Genomic DNA, 23699 nt, shown 5'->3' with positions numbered 1-23699 from the left:
TAATTTTTTTGTATTTTTAGTAGAGACAGGGTTTCACCATGTTAGCCAGGATGGTCTTGATCTCCTGACCTCGTGATCCACCCGCCTCGGCCTCCCAAAGTGCTGGGATTACAGGCGTGAGCCACCGCGCCCGGCCCGCATCATAGGTTCTCGTTTTGGTTGGCTGGTTAACTTGCCACCACTCCCCAAGCTGGATATTACTTATTGTGTTTGGTTAAATGTGTAGGTACTGATACTGCCATTTAAAACACACCTGCTATGAGAAACTTTTCTCCATGATAAGACTTAGGTCTCACTACTTTTGTTTTTCTTTGCTCCAGCGCTTGACCACATCCCATCCTGGAGAGCAGAGGGAGACCGTGCTGCAAGCCTACATCAGCAATGACCTCTTAGACTGTTATAGCCACAACCAGGTTGGTAAGAGGTGGGGCCAGATCCCAGCCAGGGCCTTCAATTCTAGGGAATGATCTTAGCAGATGAGGGAAGCTTATAGTTTCTCTGCACATTTTCAGCTTCGTAACTGTATGTCAGCCTTGAGCTCATGAGGTCCTGGGCATTGGCTTACTTTTTGCTTCTAGTGAAGAGTTCTAAACAAGTTACAACTGCCTGATTCATCATCTCTGGAGCTCTTTTCTGCCGTTTTTCCTTTTCTCAAATTCCCTACTCTTGACCTCACCTCACTGCTTACCATGAGTCCTGAAAACTGAGTATGACTTCGGAGGGACAAGGTAGGTAAGCACATTCAGGTTGTTTACATCTGGGCCTGACTAAAAATGTCTTTAACACAGTACTTACATATAGTTTTGGACCAGATAGGTCTACTGATCCTGTGGGAAAAGTGTGAGATTTGGGGTAAAATAAACTGGCTTCCAAACCTCTGCTCTACCACTCGTTAGCCAGGTCACTGTAAGCAAGTTAGTCAGTCTCAGGCACCTCCCCATCTGGGCAAGGAGGCGCGCTTGCCTCGGGAGGTTGTTGGGATGATTACATACAGTCAGGTGTGGGAAATCCTTAGCCCCAGGCCTGGTACCAAGTAGTCACTTGGTCTTTCTCTTCTGTCCTTGCCCCTCCTACCTGTATCTGCACCAAACTTCACTGGACAGGAGGAGGATCAGGATTTTGAATTTGGCACATGTTAAGAGGGTACTACGTTTTATTATTTCAGTTGAATTTTTATCCAGAGTGCTGTAAAAATGTAAAGCTATTGTTAAACTTCACAATGTGTGCACTGAGTGGAGTATCAAATGCTCTGAACACTCACTGATTAAACAGCTGTCTTAGGCCATTTCCTGCTGCTATAACAGAATACCACAGATAGGGTAATTTATAAACAATCCAAGGGTATTGTGCTCATAGTTCCGAAGTCTAGGAAGTCCAAGAGCATGGCGCCAGCATCTGGCAAGAGTCATCCCAAAGCAAAAGGCAGAAGGCAGAAGTGAGCATGCAAGTCAGAGAATGGGGGTCGAAGCCGTCTTTTTATCAGGAGCCTACTCACACAATAACTAACCCACTCCAGCAGTAATGGCATTAATCCATTAATGCCTAATATCCTCTTAAAGGTCCCACCTCCCTGTACTACTACATCGGCAATTAAATGTCGATATGAGTTTTGGTGGGGACGTTCAAACCATAGCAACAGACCCTGGGGAAGTGAGTTACACATTCATCTGTTGTGCATACAGGCAATACAATGTGAGTTTTGAGTTGCCAGTTTACTCTGTGAATGTAGTCTTAATGTTCTCCTGAATGACTTAAGTTTGAAAATAGTCTCTCATATTCTTGACTTATTTCTTGCTTTTTTTTTCCTGTTTGGATTTATAATGGCATTGAATCCAGCCTACAAGGCATGAAGCAGCTGAATAACGTATTAACTTCCAAACTCGAATTAAAGAGTAAAGTCAATACTGATTATTTCTAACATTATTTCATTGAGTCGAAGATACACTTTTCCCCCCATTTTAACATCTTTGCTATTAGGGTGTATCTGACAGTTAATGGCATTTTATAGTTTAATTGGCAGTTTTTTTTCTCTTTCTTGACTATGTATAAAATGATAATGTGTCCTCTGATGAAAGGTGTGTTGGGTTTTGTCATCTGTGGTTTTTGTCAAAAAGGCAGTGACCTCTATAGCCATTGAAGAGAGTAATTTCTTCCTCAAATCATTATATGTGATTGCTATCGTTTACTTATATATATTTTTTGAGATGGAGTCTCTCTTGTCGCCCAGGCTGGAGTGCAGTAGCGCAGTCTCAGCTCACTGCAACCTCCACCTCCTGGGTTCAAGCAATTCTCCTGCCTCAGCCTCCCAAGTAGCTGAGATTACAGGTGCCCGCCACCACACCCAGCTAATTTTTTTATTTTTAGTAGAGATGGGATTTCACTGTGTTGGCCAGGCTAGTCTTGAACTCCTGACCTCAGGTGATCCACCCACCTCAGCCTCTCAAAGTGCTGGGATTACAGGCGTGAGCCGCTGTGCCCAGCTATGGTTTATTTATTTATTCATTTATTTATTTTGAGATGGAGCTTCACTCTAGTCACCCAGGCTGGAGTGCAGTGGCACGATCTCGGCTCACTGCGACCTCCACCTCCTGGGTTCAAGCGATTCTCTTGCTCCAGCCTCCCCAGTAGCTAGGATTACAGGCATGCGCCACACGCCCAGCTAATTTTGTATTTTTAGTAGAGATGGGGTTTCTCCATGTTGGTCAGGCTGGTCTTGAACTCCTGACCTCAGGTGATCTGCCCGCCTCAGCCTCCCAAAGTGCTAGGATTACAGGCCTGAGCCACTGCGCGCAGCCTGGTTTATTTTTTTTAAGAAGAAATGAGCTGCTGGGCACAGCGGCTCACACCTGTATTTCCAGCACTTTGGTAGGCCAAGGCGGGTGGATCAGGAGGTTAGGAGATCAAGACCAGCCTGGCCAACATAGTGAAACTCTGTCTCTACTAAAAAATTAGCTAGGCATGGTGGCACGCACCTGTAATCCCAGCTACCCAGGAGGCTGAGGCAGGAGAATCACTTGAACCCAGGAGACAGAGGTTGCAGTGAGCGGAGATGGCACCACTGCATTCCAGCCTGGTGACAGAGCGAGACTGCATCTCAAAAAAAAAAAAAGAAGAAGAAATGAGCTGAACCCTTGAACCCTTTTACACTGCTGGTGGCAATGTAAATTAGTATAACCACTATGGAAAATGGTACAGAGATTCCTTAAAGAACTCAATGTAGAACTACCATTTAGTCCAACAATCCCACTAGTGGCCATCCACCCAAAGGAAAAGAAGTCATTATATGAAAAAGACGCATGCACACACACGTTTTCAATCTGCAATTACAAAGATTTGGAACCAACCTAAGTGCCCATCAACCAAAGACTGGATAAAGAAAATGTAGTATATATACAACATGGGATACCGCTCAGCCATAAAAAGGAATGAAATAGTGTCTTTTGCTGCAACTTGGATGGAGCTGGAGGCCTTATTCTAAGTGAAGTAACTCAGGAATGGAAAACCAAATATCATATGTTCTCACTTGTAAGTGGGAGCTAAGATGTGAGGATGCAAACAAAAATGTTATAATGGACCTTGCACAGGTGACAGTGTTCACTGTATTCAGTGGGTGCACTGAAGTCTCAGAAGTCACCACTAAATAACTTATCCCTGTAATTAAAAACCACCTATAACCCAGAAACTTGAAATAAAACTTTTAAAAAAAAAAAAAAAAGAAGAAGAAATAGGCCAGGTGTGGTGGTTCATGCCTGTAATCCCAGCACTTTGGGAGGCCCGAGTTGGGCAGATCACAGATGTTTTGAGACCAGCCTGGCCAGCATGGTGAAACCCTGTCTCTACTAAAAATGCAAAAATTAGCCAGATGTGGTGGTGTGCACCCGTAATCCCAGCTATTTGGGAAGCTGAGTGCTTGAACCCGGGAGACAGAGGTTGCAGTAAGCTGAGATTGCGCCACTGGACTCTAGCCTGGGCAGCAGACTGAGACTCCATCTCAAAAAAAAAAAAAAAAGAAGAAGAAGAAGAAATGAGTTGAAGTTCTCTTAAGATGTCAGAGAATCTGCAGGGCAGAAAGACTCCTTGTCCAACATGGATGCTGTGTCACTATGGGACCAAGGTAAACTGGCCTGTACAGACAGGAAATTGAACTCGTTGGTTCATTCCTCTCCCATAGTGGTTCTCAAAGTTTAACATGCATCGTTATCTCCTGGAGGTCTCATTAAAACAGATCACCGGGTCCCACCAGCAGTTTCCATTCAATAGGTCTACGGTGGGGCCCAAGGATTTGCATTTCCAACAAGGTTTCCAGTGATGCTAATACTGCTGGTCCAGGATGCTTTGAGAATTACAGCTTGAGACCAAAAACTTGAATGGAGCCAAATTTAATGAAATTGTAGAGAACTGAATTTTTCATTTTTAGCTGAATTCTTAGTTTCTAGACTTCATAAATATCTCTCTTCATATCTCTAAGCATCTTACCCATTTTTAGGTGTACAGTTCAGTGGTATTAAACACATTCATAATGTGCAACCATCACGTGCCATCCATCTCCATAAATAACTTTTTTCATCTAGTAAAACTGAAACTGTGTACCCATTAAGCAATAATTCTCCATTTCCCCCTACTCCAGGCCCCTGGCAAATTCCCATTCTACTATCTGTCTCTATGATTGTGACTACTCCAAATACCTCATATAAGTAGAATTGTGCAATATTTTTCTTTTTGTGACTGGCTTATTTCACTTAGCTAATGTCCTCAAGTTCATCCACGTAGCATATGTCAGAATTTCTTTTCTTTTTAAGGCTAATATTTCATCATATGGATGGACCATAATTTGCGTATCTATCTGTTCCTCTGTCAGCAGACACTGGGTTGCCTCCACCTTTTGGCTACTGTGAATAGTGCTGCTGTGAAGTGTGCATGCGCATCCTGACTGTTGTGTTAATCCGCTCCTTGCTTTTCTTTATAGTTTTCCCATCTATGTATATCCTGCATAATACAATGTTTGCTTTTGTGCTGAGTAGCAAGCACCAGCCTTGCTCTGCAAGGAAACAGGACTGTGCCCGTGTTAGATGAAGTTAGCTAGGAGAAGATGGCATAAACCAAAGTTTGAGATGACAGTTGGACATAGCCTCCCTGAGCACTTATTGATCCCCTCTGGGGACATTGGTAATCAAAGGTGGGAGAGAGTCCTGGGAAACATAGAGCATCTGGCAGAATTGAAAGGTGGGCCAGGTACCAGTTGTCCAGCAGCAATATTTATTTATTTATTTTTATTTTTTGAGACAGTCTCGCTCTGTCGCCCAGGCTGGAGTGCAGTGGCGCGATCTCGGCTCCCTTCAACCTCCGTCTCCTGGGTTCAAGCAGTTCTCCCACCTCAGCCTCCTGAGTAGCTGGGACTACAGGTGCACGTCACCATGCCCAGCTAATTTTTGTATTTTTATTAGAGATGGGGTTTCGCCATGTTGGCCAGCCTGGTCTCAAATTCCTGACCTCAAGTAATCCGCCCGCCTCAGCCTCCCAAAGTGCTGGGATTACAGGTCTGAGCCGCTGCACCTGGCCTGGCGGCAATATTTATGCCCAAGGGCAATGGTGAGCTGCTCTGTATTTTGGCTTTAAGCTCACTTGATCTACTTCTAGTTCTCAGGGGTTGATCACTTGAGAATACTTCTGTGGGGGTAAAAAAACTTCACAGCTGATCCACACAGCAGGGCATGAAAGGGGGAGCTAGAACTTCACTAGCACATGTTTAGGGTTATCCAAATGCAGATAAGAGTCTGGGCTCGTCTCATCAGTCATTTTGTACTCTGTTTAAAAATTGGGACCTCGTGCACTACTTTGGAACACGGGCAGCATTTACTAAAATTGAATACCTTATGTCCTAGCAAAACCACTCCTAGGTAAGCCCCAACCAAAACGTGCCCATATGTTCACTAAAAAACATGCAAGAATATTCATAGCTGCACTTCTAGAACCAAAACACTGGCTGCAACCCAAATGTCCATCAGCAGTAGAATGAATACCTGTGATGTATTTGTAAAATGGGATACCTTCAGCAATGAGAAGGAAGACAGCAGAGACCCTGGGTGAATATCACAGACAAATTGTTGAATGAAAAAGTCAAACATAAGAGAATATGTAATATATGGTTTCATTTATTAAAATAATTTAAAGCCAAGCAACATGAATCTATGATGTTAGAAGCCAGGAGAGAGGTCACCCTTGGTTTGGAATGGGGTTCTGGAAGGGCATCTGGAACTATGGTCATGTTCTGTTTCTTGACCTGGTTACTAGTTAGCCACATGTTCACTTTGTGAACACTCATCAGGCTGTACATGTGATCCGTGCAATGTCCTGTGTAGATGCTATACTTCAGCAAAAATTCAACCTAAATTGGTGTAATGGTAATAGGCATCTTGGGGACAACAGCCTTTGACATGTTGCCCTCTTGAATCAGCCGGGTTTAGTCTGGAAAACATTCTGGTGCATAGCTGCTGTCCAGGAGTCTCTTCACCAAACTTTTGTTGATTCCTTTCACCTCTCTCCTGAATTGGATCTCTGTTTCCAGTGTCCCGTATTATCTTATTTCTTGACTTGTTCTCTCGGTTGGTGGAACACGTCCTTTAGTTAATAGTGTCTAAACAAAAAGTACACAGGAAGTAAATTTTTTGAGATCATGTATGGTCAAGAAATGTCTTCATTCTTTGTATAGAATCCTGAATTGTAAATAATTTTCCTTCAGAATTTTGAAGACATTGCTCCATTGTCTTTTAGGTTCCAGTTTTGCTGTACAGAAATCCAAAGCCAGCTGGGCACGGTGCCCATAATTCTAGCACTTTGGGAGGCCAAGGCAGGAGGATCGCTTGAGCCCAGGAGTTTGTGAGCAGCCTAAGCAACATAGACCCCATTCTCTAAAAAAAAAAAAAAAAATTCTTTTAAATTAACCAGGCATGTTGGCGTGTGCCTGTAGTCCCAGCTAACTCAGGAGGCTGAGGTGAGAGGGTTGCTTGAGCCCAAGAGGTTGAGGCTGTGAGCTGTGATCACACCACTGCACTCCATCCTGGGCAACAAAGTGAGAGCTTGACTCAAAAAATCTAAAAAAAGAAATCCAAAGCCATTCCAATTCTTTATCTTTTGTATGTGACCTGTGTTTCTCTCTCTAGAAGCATATTGAATCTTCCCAGTTTCCCACTGACGTCCTTCATGAGGTATATTTTAATCCCTTTTATTGAGCACTTTGTGGGCCCTTTCAATCTGACAACTTTCATTCTGCGAACTTTTTCTTGAGTTATTTTGTTGATGATTTCTTCCCTCTGTTTTCTGTGTTCTCTCTCTGAATGTTGAACCTCCTGAACTGGTTTTCTATTATAGTTTTCTCTCATCTTTTCTACCTTTTGTTCCACTCTTTAGGAGATTTCTTTTCTTCTTTTATTTTTATTTATTTATTTATTTATTTATTTTTTGAGACAGTCTCTCTCTGCTGCCCTGGCATGATCTCAGCTCACTGCAGCCTCTGCCTCCTGGGTTCAAGCAATCCTCCTGCCTCAGCCTCCTGAGTAGCTGGGATTACAGGTGTGTGCCACCACGCCCGCCTAATTTTTGTATTTTTGTAGAGATGGGGTTTCACCATGTTGGCCAGGCTGGTCTCAAACTCCTGACCTCTCTGCCCACCTTGGCCTCCCAAAGTCCTGGGATTATAGGCATGAGCCACCCTGTCCAGCCTCCCTAGCAGATTTCTTCATCGTTATTTTCTGACCCTTCTGTTGAAACTTTTATTTCCTTTTTGATAGCATTCTCTTGTTTCATGGATATAATAGAGTTTCTTATATCTTTGAGGATATTGGTGATGAATTTTTATTTGATTTTTAGTTTTCTTCTCCCTGCACAGTCTCATTTACTCCAAGACCCCCCCAACCCCCCCCACCCCTCCCATTTGTTTTGGCCTCCTGGTAGAAACTTTTCTCAGATGTCTGGTAGTCCTTGGTGATCTCCTAAGGAGAGATTTGGAGTGAAGGGGACCGCAAAGCCATTGAGTGTGATGGTGGGGCCTGTCGATGGATAGCTCCACCCAGGGGGATCTGGGTGGGCCGTTTGCTGGGAACCTCTGATTTCACAGTCTCTAGTTCTTCCCCTGTGGGCTGGTCATTTCACTGTGAGAATAGTCTTCTAATCTTGGGCCTAGAGGGCAAGGGTCTGGTTGCCAGGGTCCTGGGAGCCAAGTTTAGGGGTGGCCCTCTGTTCCACATTCATTCTGCATTTAGACACTAACCCCCCTCTCCATTTTGTTCTAGAACCCTTGCAATCCTTGCTGTCCTCTGCCTGGTGTCCCGGATCCACAGACTCTTTGTGTCTCCCTCACAAGGGAACACCCTCTCCCCAGCCCTGTGCTGAGAGGTGCGCAGGAGTCACATGAGTGGGATCCAAGTGCTTCTTAAACAACTTTAATTCATTCGTCTTTATTTTTCTTCAGCTCTTAAGCCGTTTGAGGAGTGAGTAATGGAAATTGGGTAATTCCACAGTGCCCGTTGCTGCCTTGAGATTGGCCTTCTTGGACCTGCTATGCCTCTTGCCGTGCTGCATTCTCGCTTCCAGAATTGTGGCGTTATCATTTCTCGTGCTGCTCTCTCTGTCCTTGGGAATTATCTTTTTTAACAGTCCATTTATTGTAGTTTTACTGTGGCTTAGAGGGAGCCAAATTAGGCATGTGTCTTGGATCTGCCATTCTAACCTGGAAAACAACAGCAACGGTAACAGCAAACAGGACTGCTTCCTTTGCGCCAGTCACTGTTCTGAGGGCTTCGTGTAATTGATTCATTTAATTTGGAAGTCTGACTAACTTATTTTTGCCAAGTCTCATCAAATTTCAGTTGGAAATCAAGGCTTCCAGATAAAATGTTTGGCTTTAGTCTGTTTATTTCACCTCTAATAAATTCAGGCAGAGGAAGAGAACTACCAGACCCGAAGAGGAGACATGTGTTTATCTCTCCCTGTTCTTAACCTTGTTTTTCCTCTTGACTTTTTCCCCCAGAGGAGTGTGCTTCAGTTGCTGCACTCCAAGAGCGACGTGGTGCGGCAGTACATGGCCAGGCTCATCAATGCTTTCGCGTCACTGGCAGAAGGTGAGACATCAGCTTTGCTTCAAAGAGAAGAGCTAGGTCGTATTGATGTGTTTTCTCCTTTGAAAATGAGCATTCCTCCCAAGTTTCTTAGAGATGACGCTTCCTCAGTTGGTTACTGTTTAATTCATCTAAGGTCTTTTGTGAAAATTAATTGTTGTCATGTTGCTTTAGTTTATGTCAGAGCACATTTGGACAGTTTTGGGGTTTATTTGGTAAACCTCCGGTTTTATTTTATAAAGCTTTTTGGTTTTGTAACATAGTAACATTTTATATTGCTTTCAAGTATGTCACAGGTAATGAATGTATTTTCTATAATTTTCTACTTAAGGCAAAATAAGTGAAACAATTACGGCAAAATAAGGTTAGTGAAACAAAACAGACTCCAATAAACACTACACCATTTCCTTCAGAAGACTATGACCTCTTAAATCAAAGGATTTGAAAACTCTGAAAATAGCATGCCCCCGTAACTGAATTTAAAATGATTTTTCAAAGTGCCATTATCTTCCATAAGTTCTTATTTATTTGAGCTCTTTATAACGTGAATAAAGGGAGTTTTCAAATTATGAATATATGATACCCCAAAACTTTGTTCATTTGTTCATTCGTTCTTCCATCCATTTGGCAGACATTTATGATAAGCCAGGATATGTTACTGAGGACCATTCATATAATAATACTGTTGAAACTTATGTCTGAAATTAACATCTTCCATATCTATTCAGAAGTCCACAACAGGCTAGTGACCATTCTGGGCTTATTACAGGGTCCCAGGTATGGCTTCCTGCTTCTTCTCCAGGCCTTGTACAGAGAGTGTGTATGGAAGCATTCCTTGGCTGCCTCTGTTGTGAAGACTTAAGGGCTCATAACACACACATTACCCCTCTTTTCTCTTTGTAGATCTGACTGTTGGGTTCAGGATTTCATGGAAAAAAAAGGACAATGCTCCCCACAAGAACACAGCAATGAATTATGTTCAGCTCACAAGAAGAGTAGTTTTTCTAGTCATCAGATATTTCATTGAATAAAACCAATGTTTAGAAGAAATATCTTTTAATAAGTTTTGTGGGGGTTTTGTGTGTGTGTGTGTGTGTTTTTTTTTTTTTGAAACAAAGTCTCACTCTGTCACCCAGGCTGGAGTACAGTGGCATGATCTCGGCTCACTGTAGCCTCAACCGCCCGGGCTCAAGCAATACTCCTCCCGCCTCAGCCCCCCAATTAGCGGGATCAACAGGTGTGCATCATCATACCTGGCTAATGTTCCTTAGTTTTTATAGAGATGAGGTTACGCCCTGTTGCCCAGGCTGGTCTCCAGTGCCTCGGCTCAAACAATCCACCTGCCTCAGCCTCCCAAAGTGCTAGGATTACAGGCATGAGCCACCTTGCACAACCAGTAAGTTTTTGTTTGTTTGTTTGTCTTGAGATGGAATCTCGCTCTGTCATTCAGGCTGGAGTGCAGTGGTACGATCTCAGGCTCACTGCAACCTGCCTCCTGGGGTCTGGCAATTCTCCTGCCTCAGCCTCCCGAGTAGCTGGGATGACAGGCATCTGCCACCACACCCAGCTAATTTTTGTATTTTTAGTAGAGATGGGGTTTCACCATGTTGGCCAGGCTCGTCTCGAACTCCTGACCTCAGGTGATCTGCCTGCCTTGGCTTCCCAAACTGCTAGGATTACAAGCGTGAGCCACCTCGCCCTGCCCAGTAAGTTTTTTAGAACATAGAATTACCCAAATTCTACTGTGTTATATGCAAAGTAAGTTTTCATGGAAAGTGGTTTTGTAGCATACCAGATAAATTATTTCTGTCTTTCACCTGTTTCATCTCTGGTGTATTATCAGGTCGCCTCTACCTCGCCCAGAACACAAAGGTGCTGCGGATGCTGGAGGGAAGGCTGAAGGAGGAGGACAAGGATATCATCACCAGGGAGAATGTTCTTGGGGCCCTGCAGAAGTTCAGCCTCAGGTAACGACTGTGCAGTAGGTCACGGTGTCTCCTGTGAGATCAGATTGAGTTAAAATTCCCATGGCAACCCAGGAGGCAGATGGTATTTTTCCACTACACTTTGGAGAGGTTGGATGACTTTCTAAGACAGAGCTAGAAAGCTTATCTCTAACCCACTAAACTATCCTGCTCGAGGCTGCTGGGGGTGGAGGAAGCCATTTTCAAAGCATCATTGGATTTTCCTAATGGACATCATCGAGTGCCAGCCATGCAGGATTGCGTCTCAGGGCATGTGCAGGGCTTAGAGACAGACACATGAATCAGACCTGACAGAGCCTCAGCCCTCAAGTTACTTCCAGTCCCCTGTGGGAGCCGCACACGTGAATGCACATCCCAGCAGAGTGTCAGAGGCAGTCCTGTGGAAGTCAGGGTTAGGGCCTCCTGACCTTGTCCATGATGCCAGCAGCCCACCCCAAGGGCTCAGCCTAGACCATCATGACTTGGAACCAATGAGGCGGGGCTAATTTCTGTATTTTTAGTAGAGACGGGATTTTACCATGTTGGCCAGTCTGGTCTCGAACTCCTGACCTCAGGTGATCCGCCCACCTCAGCCCCCCAAAGTGCTGGAATGACAGGTGTGAGTCACCGCACCTGGCCCCATAGGTTCCTTTTCAGTTTACAGCTTTGTTGAGATGTATTTACACACCATAATATTCCCCCATATTAAGCATACAATTGAAGAATTTTTAGTGTATTTACAGAGTTGTGCAGTCATCACTGCAATCCACGTTTAGGACATTTCCATCACCACAAAAAGAAACCTCATACCCATTTACAATCACTCCTCATTCCTACCCCCAGTCCCCGGTAGCCACAAATCTGCTTTCTGTCAATTGACTTGTACTGAATGTTTCATATAAATGGAATCATGTAGTGTGTGCTCTTTGGTGACTGGCTTCTCTCACTTAGCGTCGCATTTGCAAGGTTCGTCCATGTAGCAGCATGTGTCAGGGCCTCATTCCTTTTGTGGCTGAATATGTACTCCATTATGGCTACATCATATTGTTTGTTTGTTTTTGAGATGGAGTCTCACTGTCACCCAGACTGGAGTGCAGTGGCACAATCTTGGCTCACTGCAACCTCCACCTCCCGGGTTCAACCAGTTCTCCTGCCTCAAACTCTGGGGTAGCTGGGATTACAGGCACACACCACCACACCCGGCTAATTTTTGTATTTTTAGTAGAGATGGGGTTTCACCATGTTGGTCAGCCTGGTCTCGAACTCCTAACCTCATGATCCACCTGCCTCGGCCTCCCAAAGTGCTGGGATTACAGGTATGAGCCACTGCGCCTAGCCTACACCACATTTTGTTTGTCCTTCAGTTGATCGGCATTTGAGTTGTTTGCATTTTTGGCCAATATGCATAATGCTGCCGTGAACGTTTCAGCACAAGTCTTCGTGTGGACATATGTTTCCTTTTCTCGTGGATCAGCATCTAGGAGAGGAATTTTTGGGACATACGGTAATTTTTTCAGGGTTTTTATTCTCTCATGATCACCTCAAGTTCTGTTTGACTTTCTTGAGAACTCTAGTCCCTGGAGTCTTCAACTTTTTTCTGTCAGTCCTCTTCTGAACACACTTTCTTCCCATCAAATGTGGTTTACATTTGACTGACTCACAAATAACCAGAAGCCTGCAAAATGAAATGGTCTAAGCATGTGTGCGTCTAGTGGGGGAAGGGATAGGTATTTGTATCTACCATCTGCCAACTCCCTGCCAATGAAAATTGTTTGTTCTAACTATATGAATCGAAAAGAACTGTAAGTGCTGCAGAGTCATTACTTCCTCAGAGCATACAAACACTTCATTTCTGTTTGTTTATAGAGAGAACTTTGCTCAATGTTGATCACTTTGGGGAAGTTTTTAGAAATTCAATAACTATAGTTAAGTAACAGATATAAGATATGGTGAAAAAAATACTTCCTCCTGGTAATGCAAATGTTTATTGCCTGTTTATCTTTTCCTCCAAATGATAGTTTAAGCTTTTTTGTTCTGTAAATGTGCTTAACCTTTTTGCAGTTTTCCAGAGTCTCTGCAATAAATGAAGAAGGTAGCTAGTTACCAAGAGAGCGCAGTCTTCACTGTATTCTAATAAGCCACCCCGATTGGGTCAGTGTAGTGTTTAAGAACAGGATGAATGGATAACTGGCTCTGCTGTTCTGTCCTGAGTGGTGGTTTCACCATAACCTGCTCATCTGGAGATGTGCAGAGCTGGCTTCTCAGTGGCATGTCAGTTTTCTACTAATCCAGATGGCATCTCATAATGATACCACACTTAGTCTCAGCAATTCTTAAGGCTAACCTGATGACATTCACCATCACACATTTTGATGGGGTATTGGATTTTGTAAGATTCTACACCTGGACTTTGGGTGGAAAATCATTCCTTATAATTTGTATTAACCAGGTCATTAAACTACCCTTACTCTATAGAAATGTGAATCAAAATGATGTTAAGCTAGGCTTTTGCTCCTCCTTTTTTTCTTTATTTTTATACAGCTCAGAGTGCCTAGAGCTGGATTATAAAGAGTTTAGGTAAAAATGTATTTGTCAGCCAGGCACAGTGGCTCACGCCTGTAATCCCAGCACTTTGGAAGGTTGAGGCGGGCAGATCAGCTGAGGTTGGGAGTTCGAGACCAGCCTGGCAAACATGAAGAAACCCTGGCTCTACTAAAAATACAAAATTAGCCGGGTGTGATGGCGCATGCCTATAATCCCACCTACTTGGGAGGCTGAGGCAGGAGAATCACTTGAACCCAGGAGGCGGAGGTTGCGATGAGCCGAGATCGTGCCATCGTACTCCAGCCTGGGCAATAAGAGCAAAACTCCATCTCAGGAAAAAAAAAAAAAAACAACCCTATTTGTCAAAGAAATATTTCTATGGTCCTGTTTCCTGGGTTAAATAAACCAAAAGCTACTAATAAATATTTATTAGATATTTGAATATCTACTAATTTTAAATATTGAAAAGGAAACTTTCCAAGTAGGAGGCCTCCTTACCACCTTTTCTTTATTTAAATCCGTAATAAATATCCCTGAAATGTGAAGAATTTTTGTTATTTCAATTGTATGGGTTTAACAAAAATATTCCTCAGAGTCTATGTCTTCTGTAAGTTTGTCTTTTCTGATATGCATTCACATTACTGTTTCTTTTTCTTTTTTTTGAGACAGAGTCTTGCTCCATCGCCCAGGCTGGAGTGCAGTGGTACGATCTCGGCTCACTGCAACCTCTGCCTCCTAGGTTCAAGCAATTCTCATGCCTCAGCCTCCCAAGTAGCTGGGATTACAGGCACCGCCACCACACCTGGCTAATTTTTGTATTTTTAGTAGAGACGGGGTTTCACCATGTTGGCCAGGCTTGTCTCCAACTCCTGACCTCAGGTGATCCGTCCGCCTTGGCCTCCCAAAGTGCTGAGATTACAGGCATGAGCCACTGTGCCCAGCCTACTGTTTCCTCTTATATGAAAAGTTTCTTGGCAGTTTGTATTTACCGTAGGCTGTTTCTTCCCAGGCGCCCGCTGCAGACAGTGATGATTCAAGACGGCCTCATCTTCTGGCTGGTTGATGTTCTGAAGGACCCTGACTGCCTGTCTGACTACACGCTGGAGTACTCGGTGGCTTTGCTCATGAACCTCTGCCTCCGCAGCACAGGTCTCAGCCCCAACCCTCATTCTAGATTCTAGTGCAAGAAGGGGAAGAGATCTTGACCCTTGAAGCTGGGTTTCTAGTGAGCCTGATATGGTTTGCTTTTAGTCTCATAGAAAACTAAAAACAGAAAAAAGAGTAGAAAGCATTTCCAACTAGGTATCAAGCTGTTGAATCCCTGAAGGCAAAATCCATTCTTGCCCTGGAAAAAATGTCTTGTATATATGTAGTGCCTGCATTAAGAGGAGACTAAGTTCATTTACCTTTTTCTTTATTGCATTATTCAAAGGTAGGAAATTAAGAATATGATCCCCTTTTCTGAAGACAAAGAAGTGTGTTCCCAAGATCCTATAGGATTAAGCTGGCCGCAGTAGCAGTGACACCAAACCACACTTCCTGCCCTGAATCACACTCTTTTCCCTGCCCCAGCCCTGGAGGTGGAGGTTCTCCTGTGGGCACAAGTCATTTATATACTTGATCAGTCATTTATATACTTGATCACTGAAGGTAGTGATTTTAGCTTTTCCAGGTACAGGTACTGTCTCATTTAAATTGTGACCTGGGATGAAAGAAGCTTCTTTAGAAGAGGTGCCAACTCCAGGCTGTGGCTTTCCCCAGCCTGAGCATCCAATGTTAGGAGAGAAAGGCTCCCTGGATAAATAGCTGGCTCAGGAGTACTTGTTGGAGCATCTTCACCTCTATATACTTTGTAGACTGAACCATGTAACTGTGTGTTGTTGACTGAGTAAATGACTGTTATTTCAGTCATTTAAAAAAATAGCATGTGCAAGAAGTCCTAGCCTTTTTTTTTTTTTTTTTTTTGAGATGAAGTCACGCTCCATTGCCCAGCCTAGAGGCAGTGGCGTGATCTTGGCTCACTGCAACTTCTGCCTCCCAGGTTCAAGCGATTCTCCTGCCTCAGCCTCCCAAGTAGCTGGGATTACAGGTGCCCACCACCACACCTGGCGAATTTTTGTATTTTTAGTAGAGAGGGAGTTTTACCATGTTGGCAAGGCTGATCTTGAACTCCTGACTTCAAGTGATCCACCCGCCTTGCCCTCCCAAAGTGCTGGGATTATAGACATGAACCACCGCACCCAGCCAAAAGTCCTAACTTCTAATACGTTTATCAGATTAGAATTAGCTTTTCTTCATCATCATCACCATATTTGCAGTGATTTTTCTGATGATGTTTATAACTACTAAAATGCCTATATGGTCTTCGTGATGGTGGTGTCCACGCGTGGGAGGGAGAACATTGCTCTATAATGTGTTGTGCTTTCACGGTAATGACTCGCTCTGTGCTCTGACTGGAGTAATAGCCACCACTTGGGGTGGTTTACTGAGCACCGAGGTTCTATGCTACACCGAGTCCTTTACATACATTAGTTTACTTAATTTTGCATCACCTTTTGAGGTAGGTATGAATAGTAATCCCTGTTGTAAAGAAGAGAAAACTGAGGCCCAGATTGGTTACATGACTCACCCGAGGTCATACAGCTCATGAGCAGAGGAGCCAAGATTTGTCTCCAAGTCTACCTGACCTACAGTTGTGCTTCTGGGTTTAGACATGTCATGTTTAGCTTTGATTTGTTTCCCATAGGGAAGAACATGTGTGCCAAGGTGGCAGGCCTCGTGCTCAAAGTCCTTTCGGATCTTCTTGGCCATGAAAACCATGAGGTACTCATTCAGCACTGCTGGCCCTGGGCTCGGGGAGGCTGCACTGGGGACCCAATGCCTGTGACCCCACAGGCACACAGCTGGCCCAGGATGGTTGCTGTATTTGAAAACTGTACATGTTCTCCATCCTCCCGGGATTTTCATAAGCAGCCGGAAATCTTTTATAATTTTTAGAATTTTGGAAGTCAGAAGCAGGATGTTGTTCTTTCCATCCCTGTCTGCTTGGCCCACTGGCCTGTGCCGGGCCCCTCCAGCATTGCTTTTTCTCATCATCTAGCCCCCAACATTCCTCCCCCACATGCCACTCCCTTGGTATGTTCAATGTCTCTCTGTGGATGTGGATGGAGCCTTAAAAGAGATATGATACTGTGTATGTGTGTACTGAATTTACAGAAATAGATTACCCTCTAGCTCTCATTCTGTTTATGGCTTTTCCCTTGTGTTTTTAGGACCTTTCTATGTTGCTTTACATACGTCTAGTTCATTAAGTGTCACTACTGCAAAATAGCCCCTTGTTTGTGCCCCTGCCATTTTACTTATCCAGCCTGTACACTTTGAGTGCCATCCACTCTCTGTTGCCACAGCAGTCCTCAGTGGGCATGGCCGCACCTGCCCCACGGGAGCCTGTGCCAGAGCTTCCAGGAATGTGTAGACACTCATCACTACTGGCTGCCAGCATACATCAGTTTCAGGTCACTGAGTCCTGCCAAATTGTCCTCCAGAATGGCTATACTAGCGTTTGCTCTCACCAGCGTCCCCCAAACACCTGGTGTTATTTTCTAAGTTTTTAACCTATGGGCCTCAAGCACTTTTTAAATAAGTAGAGGTATGTATGGGTAAACAAATTAACAAAAACAAATAATCAAATATGATTATTCTCTCACTTGCCTTCTACAAACGCCATTGCAGAAACCATGGCAAAACTTCAACAAAAATCTGACCACTTTAGACAGATGAGGCCCAGGGGTATGTCTGAGCAGGATACGATTGAGTACCACTTGGTTTCCACACGCCTGTTCCCATTTCTTTTTTCTTTTTTTTTTTTTTTTTTTGAGACAGAGTCTCACTCTGTCATCCAGGCTGGAGTGCAGTGGTGTGATCTCAGCTCACTGCAACCTCCACCTCCTGGGTTCAAGCAATTCTCCTGCCTCAGCCTCCCAAGTAGGTGGGATTACAGGTGCCCGCCACCACGTCTGGCTAATTTTTTGTATTTTTAGTAGAGACGGTGTTTCACCATGTTGGCCAGGCTGGTCTTGAACTCCTGACCTTGTGATTCACCCACCTCGGCCTCCCAAAATGCTGGGATTACAAGTGTGAGTCACCACGCCTGGCCCGTCTATTTCCATTTCAAGCAGACAGCTCCCATTCTGGTCATTCCATTCACATTTTACACCAGCCCTATCCACTGATTGGGGTGACTTCTTGAGCAAGTGGATGTTTGGTGTCTTTGTGACATTCATTTTATATTTTAAAACTAGTGAGCTCTTAACTACTTCTAGGCCTGAATGAACTCTGTTCCTCACTTTATTCAACTCAGGCAGGTGAAACCAGTGGGAAACATATTCTTCCATCTCATAATAAAGGTTGGTTTCAAGTACTGGAACCAATATGTCTGCTCTGAAAACTTAATAGACCAAAGGATTCATCATATCATTACTGTTACCAATGCATTGGCTTTGAAAATGAGCTGGATAGGCCGGGCGCGGTGGCTTACGCCTGTAATCCCAGCAATTTTGGGAGACCAAGGCGGGAGGATCACTTGAAGTCAGGAGTTCAAGACCAGCCTGGCCAACATGGTGAAACCCCATCTCTACTGAAAATACAAAAATTAGCCAGGCATGGTGGCATGTGCCTATAATCCTAGCTACTCAGGAGGCTGAGGCATGAGAATCACTTGAACCTGGGAGGTGGAGGTTGTAGTGAGCTGAGATTGTGCCATTGCACTCCAGCATGGATGACAGAGCAAGACTCTGTCTCAAAAAAAAAAAAAAAGTAAGAAAAAGAAAATGAGCTTGAAAAACGACATATATATATATACACATATATACTTTAGAGCCAAGTAATGTGTTTGCTACACTGTAGTAGTCACGATCTTGAAAGACAAAACCGAAATAAAGAAAAAGATGCACATAACTGACTATATGAACATTACATTTTTTGATTGGAAAAAGATGCCATAATCAAAGTCAAAAGATGAATGAAACCCCCAGGAAAAGTTGCATTCCTAATAGATGAAGAGCTGGTATAAATTGGTAAGTAAAAGTCAAGCAATCCAATTGAAAAAAAGGATAAAGGATATGACTAGATAGTTCACAGAATTGTGCTGCCCCAGAAACATGAAAAGATGTTGAGTCATGCTAGTTCAATCGGGAACTGAAAATAAAAACAACCGTAGGATGCCTTTTTTTACCCATCAGCTTGGCAAGCATTGAAAGTGCTAATGAAGTCCAGTGCCAAAGGAGGGCGGTGGGAAATGAGCCCTCCTCCATTGCTGTGGCGGGCACAGTGTACAGCCTGCTGAAAAGGGAACTTGCTTATCAGCACCTGCCATGCTCCATATCCCGTGTGTGCAAGTAAAACATGGGTCCGGTCTTCAAAAAGCTCATAATAGAGGGGACATAGTGTGAATTTAAAAGGATACTGCCTCCAGTGCTGTAGTGGAGGGATATACAAGAAGCGGAAGTGAGTGCCCTGTCTGGGGGCAGTAGGGCGGGGGTGGGTTCAGGAGAGCCTTCCCAGGAGACATGTCTGGGCTTAGTTTTCAAGGTTCATTGTATGTGTGAAGACCATTCCTGGCAAGGTGAACTGCCAGAACCTGGCTGAGACATGGAACAGCCTGGTGGGGGGCATCTCTTAGGTAGTATGGACACTTTATGGTGACAGGGAGGAAGAAGCAGAGGGCACGAGATAGAGGCCACCCCTTGAAGATCCTGTGTGCCACACCAAGGAGTTCCACCTTTCCAGCTGGGCTCTATGGAAGGTTTCTGAGATAGAGAGAGGGATGATTTGGCCCACGCTGTAGAATGTTGGTAGTGATCGATGGTTACATTAAAGGGTGAATATTGAGGGTAGAGAGACTGGTTTGGAGATTTGATGTAGCCTGGGTCATGGACGATGATGTCTGAACAAGGGCAGTAGCAGTGGATATGGAAAAGAGGGGTTCCTACTGAAGAGGCTTGAAGACTAAGCATTGGAGACTGAACAACAACAACAAAAAAATCAGCGATGACTCCAGAGTTTCTAGCCTGAGTGATCAGGAAGTTAAAGGTAACTTTAATGAAGCAATGAAATGCAGCAGGAGTAAGCTTTGGGAAGGAGTGACGAATTTGGTTTTAGACTCAGTGGTAGCTGTCACCTGGGCATGCAGATGGAGATGTCTGTCACTTGGAAACATACATCCTGGAGCCCAGGAGAGCTGCGAGGACGGGAACACCCACTCTCCCCATTTGCCAGATTGTTCTGAGGTGTGGTGTTTGATACAGAGTTGTGCAGTATTTGAAAACTTGCAAATAACTGTTTTTTTTCCTCCCCTTAAAGATACAGCCATATGTGAATGGAGCTCTGTACAGCATCCTTTCTGTTCCATCCATTCGTGAGGAAGCAAGAGCAATGGTAAGAAAGCGTGCCTGAGAAACATGTGAGCTTCCTTCAGTGCCAGTTCAGAGCTTTTAGAGCAAGACCTCCTTGATTGGGCTCCATAGAAAGGCTCACATCCGTTACAAACTCCTTGAAATTGTATGCAAAGTGTATATTTGCCATTTCCTGGGGAGAGAGTCTGTAGCTTTTATCAGATCTTCAAGGGGATCCCTAACTCCTAAATGGTTAAAAATTAAAGCGTTAGAAAGTTCCCAGCAGGCTGACTTTTGCAAAGTTATAGACACTTTGATGGCAACCAAATGGAAAAGATTATAAAACTGTCTAGGACTTGGTTTGGTTGGTAAATAGTAAACTCAGTATTTAATGTGTACGTTAACGCCTGTATGTGAAGTAAAAAACAAACCTCAGGTGATTAGTATATTATTTTGAAAGGACAAATGTTTCTAGATCTAATCAGCAAAACAACTAGAGTTTTGTCCTTTTTCTTTCTACCATGTGAAACCAGGTTAACAGTGTATTAAATGCTGTGGCGAAAGGATTAAATATACTTCCACCTTCAAAACACAGGCAAAATTCTCATTGAGACCAACAAAACATTCTCTAATTGGTTGTGCTTACTTAGAAGAATTGCTAAATCTTCTCAATGATCATTTAAAATTACATCAACAGTTACACCAGAGACTAAACTTATTTAAGAACCATTCTATGTGATCACACTAAACAATGGACGTTAATTGCCTACTGCTTTTAAATTTCACTAGAGAACAGGGGAAAATAAACTTGCTTAAATTCTGCGTTATGGTCATTTAGTTGAAAGAAAGGGATTGTCAACCAAGGCAAAGAAGAGGAAAAAACATGTAGGCTGAAGAGAAAATGGAGGTAACATTCAATCAAAGTGTGAAATGCGGCATCGAGGAAAGACACCAGGGCAAAGGGATGGAGGGGGCGGGAGTGAAGCTGAGGACAGGGGCCATGTGAGGAAGAGTCACAGTTGCAGGTTGTGAGAGCAGGACTGCCCTTAGAGATCCCAGAGCAGGGAGAAAAAAGACGGAAGAGAGGGACAGCTTCCGAGACCTATGTGACAACATCAGGTCTGACAGATACGCGATAGGAGTTCCAGAAGGAGAGGAATGTGAGCAAATGGGGCGGAAAAATGATTGGATAAATAATGAAGACATGGTGAAAAATAGAAACGTAACAGTAAGGTGTCTTGGAAACCCCTAAATGTTTGGAAAATAAACAGCACACTGGTATTAGTTATCTATTACTGCATAACAATTTACCCCAAAGCTTAGTGGCTTAAACAAGTTTTTTGTTTTTGTTTTTGAGACAGAGTCTGGCTCTGTCACCCAGACTGGAGTACAGTGGCATGATCTCAACTCACTGCAACCTCTGCCTCCTGGGTTCAAGCGATTCTCCTGTCTCAGCCTCCCAAGTAGCTGGGACTACAGGTGTGCACCACCACACCCAGCTGGTTTTTGTATTTTTAGTAGAGATGGGGTTTCACCATCTTGGCCAGCCTGGTCTCAAGCTCCTAACCTCAAGTGATCCACCTGCCTCAGCCTCCCAAAGTGCTGAGATTACAGATGTGAGCCACCGTCCCAGCCAACTTTTGTTTTAGTTTTTGAGACAGGGTCTTGCTCTTTTGCCCAGGCTGGAGTGCAGTGGCCTGATCATAGTGCACACTGCAGCCTCCATTTCCTAGGCTGAAGCCATCCTCCTGCCTCAGCTTATCCAGTAGCTGGCACTATAGGTGTGCGTCATCACACCTAGCTAATTTTTTTTTGAGAGACAGGGTCTTGCCATGTTGCCCAGGCTGGTCTCAAACTACTAGGCTGATGTGATCCTCCCATCTTGGCCTCCATGCAGGGATTACATGCATGAGCCGCTGAGCCTGGCCCTTGAATTTTTAAATTACAGTCATGTACCATGTAACGACATTTCAGTCAACAAAAGACTGCATATGTGATAATGGTCCAATAAGATTATAATACCCTATTTTTACTGTACCTTACCTATGTTTAGAGATGCTTAGATACACAAATACAACCTTGTTACAGTTCCCTACAGTATTCAACACAGTCACGTGCTGAACAGGTTGGTACCCTAGGATCTTATTGGCTATGCCATATAGCCTAGGTGTGTAGTAGGCTACACCATCTAGGTTTGTCACTTACTCTGATATTTATACAATAATGACATCATCTCACAACACATTTCTCGGAACATATCCCTATCACTAAGCTACCAATGACTGTTTCTGTGGGACAAACATTCAAGAGCAGATAGCGGAGTAGTCCTAACTAAGAGTTGCTCAGTTTATAGTTGAGACTTCAGCCTCTGCTTCCAAGCTCACTCACCTGGCTGTCAGCAGGAGGCCTCAGTTTTCTTCTGGCTATTGACTGGGGACCTCATTTTCTTCCCCCTTGGGCCTCTCCATAAGGCTTCTCTTGACATGGCAGTTGGCTTCCCCTAGAATGAATGATTTGAGAGAGAAAGTAAGCAAGACAGAAGCCCCAGTGTCTTTTAGAAAAACCTACTCTCAGAAATGAGATACCATGGCATTTATTCTCTTGGTTACACAGACCCACCCTAGTACAGTGTGGAGGAGATGGAACACGGGTGTGACTACCAGGAGGTGGAATCACTGGGGCCACCTTGGGGCTGGCTGCCACACACTCCTAAGTAACTGTGGGTCAAAGAAAAAAGCACAAGAGAAGTGAGGGGCTATTATTCTTTTGAAAAATATTACAAATATTTTCTCAATTTTGGTTTGTCTTTATAAATTATGGTTGTTAGCCAGAAGCAGTGGCTCATGCCTGTAATCTCAGCACTTTTGGAAGCCGAGGTGGGCAGATCACAAGGTCAGGAGTTTGAGACCAGCCTGGCCAACTTGGTGAAACCCCATCTCTACTAAAAATACAAAAATTAGCCGCATGTGGTAGCATGTGCCTGTAATTCCAGCTACTCAGGAGGCTGAGGCAGGAAAATTACTTGAACCCAGGAGGCAGAGGTTGCAGTGAGCCAAAATCATGCCATTGCACTCCAGCCTGGGTGACAGAGCAAGACTCTGTCTCAAAAAAAAAAAAAAAAAAAAAAAATTATGGTGGTCTTGGTCAACCATTAGCTTTAATGATAGCCAAATCTGTTAATATTTTCCTTAATGGCTTCTATATAGGTTTCTAGATAGGCTGTGAGTTTTGGCCTTTGAAAAGGAAATGTGGATTACTTACATAAAGATGTAAGTAGATGACGGGGCACAGTGGCTCATGCCTGTAATCCTAGCACTTTGGGAGGCTGAGGTGAGCGGATCACCTGAGGTCAGGAGTTCGAGACCAGCCTGGCCAACATGGAGAAACCCTGTCGCTACTAAAAATACAATAATTAGCCAGGTGTGGTGGTGGGCGCCGATAATCCCAGCTACTCAGGAGGCTGAGGCAGGAGAATCGCTTGAACCCAGGAGACGGAGGTTGTAGTGAGCCGAGATCATGCCACTGGACTCCACCCTGGGCAACAGAGAGACTCCGTCTCAAAAAAAAAAAGAAGATGTAAGTAGAATAAGCTTCCCTCTGGCATTTAACAGAGATTAAAGATATAAGCCAGGGAGGAATTTAGCTTGAGAACACATCACCTAGGCAGTTGCCTACTTAATTATTTG

At 43.9% G+C, this 23699-nt stretch overlaps 1 protein-coding gene across 6 annotated transcripts in view; it reads left to right on the top strand.

Annotated features, from left to right (window-relative positions):
* The window catches only part of ARMC9 (armadillo repeat containing 9), a 168847-nt gene that overhangs the window by 66077 nt on the left and 79071 nt on the right, over positions 1–23699 (top strand). For all 6 annotated transcript variants that reach the window (XM_058437383.1, XM_032753920.2, XM_032753916.2 and 3 more), the window contains 6 exons: positions 321–413; positions 9026–9116; positions 10957–11080; positions 14631–14770; positions 16368–16444; positions 19982–20056. In XM_058437383.1, the coding sequence (XP_058293366.1) occupies positions 321–413; positions 9026–9116; positions 10957–11080; positions 14631–14770; positions 16368–16444; positions 19982–20056 (600 nt within the window). The remainder of the gene's footprint in view (positions 1–320; positions 414–9025; positions 9117–10956; positions 11081–14630; positions 14771–16367; positions 16445–19981; positions 20057–23699) is intronic.

Source organism: Hylobates moloch, unplaced genomic scaffold (genome assembly GCF_009828535.3).
Source record: "Hylobates moloch isolate HMO894 unplaced genomic scaffold, HMol_V3 SCAFFOLD_1, whole genome shotgun sequence".
Classification (NCBI taxonomy): Eukaryota; Metazoa; Chordata; class Mammalia; order Primates; family Hylobatidae; genus Hylobates; species Hylobates moloch.
Note: the sequence above shows the minus strand (reverse complement) of the source record. Positions and strands in the feature narration are given on the sequence as shown.